The following is a 9,149-nucleotide window of genomic DNA, read 5'->3' as shown; positions in this document are numbered from 1 at the left end:
ATACCTTATCACCCACCTCAGGGATTTTAAATGTTTACAGGATAATATGTGGATATTTACTCATTGTGTCATTTTCCCATAAAAGCAGCATTTATTCTCCAGGATCAATAGTGCACAAGATGCAAGGTAATACACACAATGTTGACACTATCCTTTCATCATCACTGTAACCTAAGAGTACAGATGATTAAATTCTTGTCACCAGATGTTAAATTGGCTATTACCCATCTAAGATAAATTGGTCCTTAAATTTCCCATTTAACACCTTGCCAGAGGTGGAGAAAACGTGTAAATACAGAATAAGATGCATTGAATTTCATACTGAGGGTAATGCTTGTTTTTTGGCTGTTTCACATTAGAACAAATAAGACAAATAAAGATTTTTTATTTCATAGGAATCAATAATTTTTTAAAGGAGTAATTCATTTCTTTGCTTCCTAGTTAGTTAGCCAGAATGCCAAAATAAGTAGACTTTGCTTCACATCTTTGTCATATTAAATTATTTAATTTTAATAAATTTACTGAGACCCTCAGTCAACTCATTGTTTCTAAACGTGTTCTCTTACCCCACCACACTGAGCCCCCTTTTGTCTTGTTTCTCTCTCTCTCTCTCTCTCTCTTTCTCTCTCTCTCTCTCTCTCTCTCTCTCTCTCTCTCTTTTAAAATAGAACAAAACGCCCAGATCTGTCTCTGCATTAAGTCAGTTTGTCAGAAAGCTTCCCTTGAGACTTTTGGACTTGAAGTTCGTCCCGGCTGTTCCTCTGCTGGTGGCCCCCAAAGCTACACCAAGGTCACAGTGGAACTCGAGAGTCGAAACTTTCGCAGAGACTTCACAGAAATCACAGAAATCATGCACATGCCACTTTTACAAAATTTCGACAATTTAGTAATGCTAATTGAACCGTCTGAGCTCACTTTTTTTCTAAAAGCAGTTTTCTGTCGTTCACTTTTTTTTCTTTCTTTTTTCTTTTTTTGCCTATCCGTACGAAATTCAACCTTTCTAAAAGCAGAATATAAACTGTCTTGATGAGAAAATCAGAGAAGGTCAAGATGAGGATGTTAGTTTAATAATAATAATAATAATAATAATAATAATAATAATAATAATAATTTGTGGTCTACCAACGGCACGGCTGTTAGATTAAGTGGGTGGTTAACATATGGTTCACATAATATGACAGTTCTACATTTTTTTTAAAAATTACTTATACAAGTCAGATCGACACAAAGTACTTTAATCTTTTTACTCTGTGTCCCATTTTTTGTCTATGTGCCTAAATAGTTGAATAGCTTCACTTTAACCACTGATTACCCAAAATTCATGAAAAGAAAAAAAAAAGAAAAGGAAAAACGAGTTCGGAGAGTCTTTATTTCTCTATGTTATTATTTTAACTTTATCAGATGTAATATCAAATTTAGTAAACGGCAAACTGCTACGTTTGATGAACGTGAATGTGTATTATGAATGTGTTCGTGTTCAGTGCAGGATTATTGTAGATTATTACTAAAAATTACAAAGCAAGAAAAAAGTAAGAAAGAAAGCAGCAATTTCATGAGGAAATGACTTCATGAGGCCTAAAGAGCTCAAGATAAAATAGTCCCGTAGCAATACCTAGAAAACGTTAAAATTTAACTGCAATTAAGGCTCATTAATAAGAATAAATAATAATCATAAAGTGATAAAGGTCCATAAATATCTGACCCGTTCTATGAAATCATATAAAGTGCCATTTTGAATATTAGCTACATTTGTTGTTTGGGGGGGGGGGGACGAATGCAAAAACGGATGTGGAAATCCAAAATGAGGCATTGTTATTTCCTTGTGCATTTCTTGTTTTTCTCTAGAAAACAGAACAAAAACTTGTCGAAAAAAAATCAAATAAATAAATAAGTGATCCACTCGTGAAAGATGCGTCTTGAGGAGGGCGGCACTGCTTCTTCTCTCCTGATCTAATTACGCCCACCCCTCCACCAATTAGAGAATTACATCACACCTTTAAATGGACTCCTCCTCTTAATCATTAATGACATCGTGTCACTCCCTCCAACAGCATCTAGTTGCACTGTGGCAACATGACACGCGCAGACTCGTTATCAGCTCTGCTAGAAGTTAATCGGGTGTCGGGGGTTCTGGGTCAAAGTTGGGAGGTATACATTTAACAAGGTATCTGTCATAGCTTTAATGCAACGAACCGGGTTACAGCAAAGCCTATACAATGTCTCCATTAAAATTAAGTCTGTACGGAAAAGAGTGAGAGCTGCAGATAAAGTAGCCTTAGGTGCGTGTGTGTTAGTGCGTCTACTGAGCAGGGATCAGCGGTGTTTATTTTGGTTCTTATTTAACACACTGGGAGGAAACGCCCACTGATAGACGTGATAGAAGATCGTACTCCCAGCAGCTGGGCTACTTAAGCTCATTGTATAGACGCAGAGGGTCTGATCTCTGATCTGTATTGGCAGCGCGGGATCGCATAAGAACTGAAAACCTAAGATGGAAAATAAACTTCACACCTGAACACCTGAGTCAAATGATTTTTGTCGAGTGTAATTGTGCGTTTAAAGGTTACTGAAGAGTTCGCCCTTTTCTAATTCAGTGAAAGTTCTCTCTTTTTCTGTTACATTTGAAGCATGTCCGGATTTTAAAACAGACTTGAAGAGCATCTAAGCACCAAAAGGAATTATTTTTCACCTTAAGCAGAATCGATTATGTAACTCCACAAATAAAGCCTGAGCTTGTGTTATTTTAACAAATGTGGCTCGATTTTATTTTATATATTTTTTTTAATTATTGTTCCAAAATAATAATAGAAATGGCATATTTTAGTCTTTTTCATGAGTGAGTTATTAACAGTGTCCATACATTATAGGGAAACGTCCCTTAATGATTTTCTGGGAGGGAGAGTTAATAGGCCTCGCATTCTTGCCTGTAAACGCCATTGTTATTCCTCGCTTATCTTAATCAGCTCGCATTGTTTGCCTATCTTATTTGAAATAGCTCGATTACAAATCTATTATCTGCCCTTTGTCATTCAGCTTCACAATTAAGACACTGACAGAGAACGAAAAACAAAAACTGCAAACATTTGTTTTGGTGAAAAGGCGCCCGGTGTAAATACAGACTACAAAAAATAAATCAGTATATTGAGTCTAAAAGAAAGGAAACGATACTCAAATATGTTTCTATTTATTTCCGATAGAAATCGATTAAGAGAATTATCCGAAACCATTAAGTCTGTTGTTGGCACTGAAGACGCTTTTCACTCTTTTATCTTCCCTTTTGTTTCAGATTCCACAGAACCAAAAGTGCATTGAGTGAGAAATTCTTTAGAGCAAATGTATTATTAATAGACTAAATACCTAAAAAAAAAAAATTAAAGTGAGTAAATTCCTACGTACATCTTAAAATGCTTTGTCCACAGATTTCACATAAACGATGACTTTGGTTTGTGTGTGGTTTGTTACACAGTGCAAGATATGCCAGTCCATTTAGTCTGAGCTGTCATCTCGGCTGACCCGAGTGCAATAACGCAATTTAGTAAAGGAAAATAAACCGAAGAGGAGAAGTGACCCTTTACGAGCTGCTCTCAGTTCCCCTCAGTTACGAGGGGCTTTGCTGAGGGTTTGAGTGTGTCAAAGGTGGGGGGTGTTTAGTTTGTTGTGGCTTCAGTCAGTGTATCGTTTGCAGGTGATGCCAGGACTAGATAAGAGGTCGCCGATCCCTGCGCGCTGTCTAGACCGGCTTGTGACTCAACTAGAGTAACTGGACTGAGCAGAATTTACAGCAGATTTTTGCCCCCGAGATAGTAAATGACCACTGGCCGATTCCTGCCATATAACCGAAGGGGAATACACCGCAAGATGGAGGGGGGTGATAAGACCACAGAGCCAGCTTCACTTAGGTTGAACAGGACAAACAACATATTCAGCGCAGCAGAAATGAATGCTTTTAAAATACGAAACACGCCCTAGAATGAAATTTGTAGGTAATTTGTTGCTGTTTTTTTTTTAATCAGAAATTACACGCTGTCAGGAAGAGTGAAAATATGTTCCCTGTATTTGGGACTGGACAGTGAATTTATTTTTATCACAATAAAAGCGCCTGAAAATCTTAATTAGGTCCATAAAGTGGCAGATGGGCAGTAGCTACTCATTTTAAAGCGTTTTTTTTTTAAATATATTAAATTGCATTGCTTTATAAATGCACATGTGAAATAATAATGCGCCTGTACAATGACTGGTCACGAAGACACTTTATGTATTCAGTGTTTTTATTTTTTTCTCAGTTAATAATCCCTTAGCGAATCGCTTTCCTAACAATAAATAATATAACAATAATTTACTTTTTGTTCGAGAAGCTCAAACAACCTGTATCTTGCCCTTAAGATAAAATATTTTACAACACGAATACTTTGCAGATTATCATGCTCTGACCTTAAGACAAAAAGTCAACTGGACTCGACAACGAAATGAATGTATCAAAAATTCTCATGTTGAAAAAAAAACAAGACACATTATGATCACATTAAATTGCAAGATGTCCATCTGGATCACCGTGGAAATGTTTCCAATTTGTTTCTGAGGGTTGGTTTGTTGTAATATATCCATCGGGAGGTATTCTGTACATCTTCGTTCTCCGTATCAAGTCATGCAACAATTGTTCTGCTTAGTTTTTTGTCAATGAAAACTCCGAAAAAAAAGAAAGAAAAAAGAAAAGTCGGAGTCAATTGGTGCTCTCTTGGTTCCAACTTCTGCGTGTCAGGAAAAAAAAATGCTCTCTCCACTGAAAATTCGGGCGATGTGATGAGTTGGTCACATGCAAGGGACCGGGATCATGCTGCAACTGTCCTTGCAGGAGGATGACCATTAGGTCTGGAGGGCCCCGTTTCACGTCTCCACCGGACTGGGTACCATACTGTTCGGGGTGTCCGGTAACTGAGAAGACAAAGAAGTCACGTCGCTGCCCGAGGAGTTCCCGAGAGATCCCGATTCAGAGAAAGACACCTGAGAGCAGAAAACAACGTACCAGAATACTGGCTTTAGTACTTTTTTTTTTTAGTTTTTGTTTTGTTTTGTTTTTTGCCAGTGTGAAAGTTCAGCTTTACTGTTGCAAAGGACACGACGCACACGTGGCCAAATGTAATTACTTTGCATGTGAGTGCGGGCATGTGTTGCATATCTGTATTTGACCGCATGCTACAGAATTTACTGGCTATTGTTTTCGTGCACATGCAGTGCACAAGCAGCCTATGTATGTATAAATCATGTCACATTCAGTCTGTCCTGAACACACACACCAGTTGTTGAAAAGCTGGCTGATCCAGGTCGCTCTGCAGGGCGAATTCACTCAAAGCTTTCCATGGAGGCTGGTAGGTCTGAACCTCCACTGGGTTTCCCTGCACGTTCCCCTCGTGTCGAATAGGACTCCCAGCCACAAGTGGCGTCCCCGTGAGGCCCTGCAGGCTCTGAGAATATTTTACAAAAACACACAGAATAAGAACGATGTGTCTCTTTTCTGCAAGGAAGAATTTGTCAACAACCGTGGTGTCCAGAGAACTTCTGTTTATCCTTCTGACCCCTATAAACCCTGCACATGCTCATCTTCATGGACCACTTGAGATGAGTGCAATATTTGTGGGAGGAAAATAAATAATAATAAATAATAAATAAAGGACGGGGTTTTTATTAAAGTTTTTTAGGGGCGAAAAAAAGACTGAAAAACTGATCTAATAGAGAAAGCTTGTATACATAGAGCCCTTTTTATCTTTTATGGCAGGCAGCTGAAGTCAAAGTAGCTGATTTATTATTCATTGACATTAAGTTTGAATACAGCATCGCACTGCAAGGTTGCACTGGGCCTCACTCTAAGTAAAGGTAAGTCGAATCACAAGTTTAAAAAAGGTTAAACGCAAAGGATTAGCTTCTACTAATGGAAAAATAAAAATTCACAAAGCAAACAAAAAGAAAAAAATCACAAGCTATCAGGTTATTTTCGTGGGAGTTGCATCTGTTTGCAACTTTGCAGGAGAACTTGCATGTCACAAAGATGTATGGCAGCATCAAACACATAACCGAGTTCACATTCAGGTCATGGCTTTAAATGAAAGAACAATTGAAGATAGTAATTAAGCGGTCAAACTTACGAAGATGCTTACAGTCTTATCGCTCTGCTGCTGCTGCTGGAGCTGCTTCATGAGGATAGATTTCTTTTTGTCTTTGCAGCGCTTGTTCTGGAACCAGACCCGGATCACCCTTGGGCTCAGGCCAGTCATCTCCACCAGCTGCTCCTTCATCAGCGCGTCTGGCCTCGGGTTGGCGTTGTAGCAGGTCCGCAACGTGTGGAGCTGTTTCTCGTTCAGCACCGTCCTGACCCGCGTTGTCTTCTCCGACTGCTTGTGGACGTGGTTCCGATGCGGAGCCTGCCGCACCGTTACAGGATCTGCTGAGGACAGAGAAAGGGATACGTCTGTCAGTGACTGTGACACACTAAGAAGGTCTTGTACAGGAAACATTAATGTTTTGATACAATTACTCTGCAGCCCATTCATCTCAATCTGTGCACTTTTGCCTTCTAAATCACTTTAGATGGATTTGCATTATGCAGAAAAAACCAGCCATATTCATCAGTCTGACGTGAATTAAACTAAGAGAAGAAAAAAAACCTCTGCAGCGTTTTTAAACCACGTTCCAGTAAACTGCTGTTTAAATCAATATTGCCAGAAATGCCCGCTGCTTTAATTTTTATCTGAAGATAAGAAAAACAATTATGATTTCTACATTCTCTCGCAGTGTAATAAAATAAGGCACAATAAGCGTAAAAATCGATTTGTTACAATTAATAACTGTTTTTCAAGGCTGCACTTTCCGGCTGAACTCACGTCGTGAATCGCTGTCGCCATAAAAGGGAACATTTTTATTAAATGTGAAAAAGGAGCAGCGATGTCACAGCTAGAGACCTGTGTTTTACTGACGTGTACAAACCTGTTCTGTTTTACTAATCAGGAAGTTGTGAGCATAATTCTCACGTTTACTTTATTTTCTTTCTGTGGTCAAACGCCCTCAGGATCTCTGCGAACACACGTACACACACGCACACACTGTCACAGCCGACTCAAATACCAGATTATTCAGATAATGGCAACAGAGCAGGTTACTCCTAACGAGATCAATTATGAAATTAGCCCTAAGAAAGGTCGCAGCACACAGCTGACACACACACGCACACAAACATACACACACACACAGTCCAATCACAACAAATTACCTGCATGCTGAGGGGCGGAAGAAGTTTTAAAAAATAATAACAATAAGAATAAACCTTGACCATTTTACAAGGATTTTATTCATAATTTGTACATAAACTCATATAATTTACAAGTTTTTATAAAAGAGCGTTTTTAGGACATAGTTTCAATAAATGAACAGGGCTAACAATAATAATAATAATAATAATAATAATAATAATAATAATAATAATAATAATAACTGACCTGCCAGGTGCAGCGGTCTGTTGGAATGGATGTGTCCGGGACTGACGGGGCTTCCTGCGGAGCTTCTCTCCAGCAGCAGGCTGTGGTCCGCCCGGCACAGCAGCTCCTCTTCCCGGAGAGAAAACTCGTCTCCCGGCAGCAGTTGCCTGCTGCACACGGAGCACCGAAAACACTCGATGTGGTACACGTTATCCCGAGCTCTCATCACCAAATCGCTGCTGCTGAACCCCAGGTTGCATTTTGCGCATTTAATTCCAAACAGCCTAGCAAGAATAGATTCATTGAATAGCATTAAAAATCTGCGGGAAATGTAAATAACAACACACACACACACAAACTTTGGGGTGTTCAGTCAAAGATGTAAGTTTTAGCTCTTTTAAGTGTTTAAGGCATCATAACATATATTTTCATTGATAACATGTTAAAGCAGTGTGTAGGCCTAGATATGTTTTTCGTTAATGCAAAATTTTATAATAAATTGCGCAATTAGGGTGTATGTTACAGAGGTTTTCTTGTGATTTATATTTTATTTTGTGTCCACAGTTCACTCACTTTTTTTCATAATAGAAATTGTAATCAATAGCCTAAATACATCCAACATTAAATTTATACCGACTAATATCACTCAGTAATTAGGGGATTTTTTTTTAATCCTACCTTACATAATCTCTTTTGCAGTAGGTTTTGCCGTCCCGGACGAAACAAGTACAGGTCTCATCCAAGTACTGGCTGCACTCCGCACACTTTAGACAGGCTGCGTGCCACTCAAGATCGGGAGAAACTCTCAGTATGTACTGGTCATGGATCTGACTTCCACATCCTACACACATCGCGAATCCTGGCTTCTCTGCAAAGAGTCCACAGACTGAAAATGCATCCGAAAGAACACGAACAGCTGCACCATTTATTCCTATAATGTTTCACTGTGGGGGTTTTTAAAGTAACTTCTCTGTTTTGCAGACTTGACAACACTTGCTGTTATGTAACAGCTGGGGACTTTAGCCAGTACTCAAAAAGCAAAATACGGAATTGTTTCGTTTATCACAATCTCACCTGAAACACACAGCCACACAAATGACTATAGTATTACTGAGAAAATAAGTGAAATAATCGGCGCACTGCCCAATATATCATGTAGCCACACCGACGAAAACAAAATCTGCCACTTAAAACTTGACCGAACAGCTTGGCTTACTTACTTTTGGAATGATCCCCCATATCACCCAAGAAAGAAGAGCTGAAAATAATATCCACCATACAGGACGGGTAGAGGGGATTGTAGACGAGGAAAAGATGTAAGAAGATGAACTGCCCCTTCGGCTGCCTCCCTGATAACTTGTGTCTCTCCGGACTGGAGGGGGGCCGAAGAGGCTGCAGGGTCCCACGCGCTGTTCTTCTGACGTCATTACGTCAACATCGGACTCTCCAATCGCTCCACCGCACCTCTCCTCCATTCTGGAAAAAAAAATAAATCTCGTTGATGTGTATGACTGACAAAAGCTTCGGAGTACAGATGTTCATATTTTGCTTTTTTTTTTTTAACAAAGATAAAATAAAACCGTATAAAGGCAACGAATCAGTTTGACTCGTGTTGGCAAGATAAAAATATGTTCATTATCAAAATCCTGTTGAATCATTTACCAATAAAATAAAAAAAAAACA

At 39.0% G+C, this 9,149-nt stretch overlaps 1 protein-coding gene across 5 annotated transcripts; it reads right to left on the bottom strand.

Moving 5' to 3' along the window:
• Positions 1–4,230: 4,230 nt before the first annotated feature.
• On the bottom strand, positions 4,231–8,838 carry isl2b (ISL LIM homeobox 2b). Of its 5 annotated transcripts, none has more exons than XM_063463890.1 (6): positions 8,687–8,838; positions 8,145–8,334; positions 7,488–7,750; positions 6,141–6,439; positions 5,295–5,462; positions 4,236–5,001 (listed from the first exon to the last, which is right to left on the bottom strand). In XM_063463890.1, the coding sequence occupies exons 1-6, from the start codon at positions 8,742–8,744 to the stop codon at positions 4,885–4,887; spliced, it is 1,095 nt and encodes a 364-aa protein (XP_063319960.1). In that variant the 5' UTR covers positions 8,745–8,838; the 3' UTR covers positions 4,236–4,884. The 5 variants fall into 5 exon arrangements, with proteins under 5 accessions (XP_063320283.1, XP_063319960.1, XP_063320124.1 ...); XM_063464054.1 differs by having other exon boundaries at positions 4,238–5,001; positions 6,153–6,439; XM_063463970.1 differs by having other exon boundaries at positions 4,238–5,001; positions 6,141–6,436.
• Positions 8,839–9,149: the final 311 nt, after the last annotated feature.

Source organism: Pelmatolapia mariae, linkage group LG1 (assembly GCF_036321145.2).
Source record: "Pelmatolapia mariae isolate MD_Pm_ZW linkage group LG1, Pm_UMD_F_2, whole genome shotgun sequence".
NCBI classification, from domain to species: Eukaryota; Metazoa; Chordata; class Actinopteri; order Cichliformes; family Cichlidae; genus Pelmatolapia; species Pelmatolapia mariae.
This window is presented reverse-complemented; position numbering and strand designations above follow the sequence as displayed.

Bases quoted from the DNA above. Each gene is read 5' to 3' on its own strand.
- isl2b (XM_063463890.1), bottom strand. From the start codon at position 8,744: ATGGTGGATATTATTTTCAGCTCTTCTTTCTTGGGTGATATGGGGGAT. The intron at 8,335-8,686 runs GTAAGTAAGCCA...GACTCTTTGCAG, and splicing joins TATGGGGGATCATTCCAAAA to AGAAGCCAGGATTCGCGATG. The intron at 5,463-6,140 runs GTAAGTTTGACC...AAATATTCTCAG, and splicing joins ATAAGACTGTAAGCATCTTC to AGCCTGCAGGGCCTCACGGG.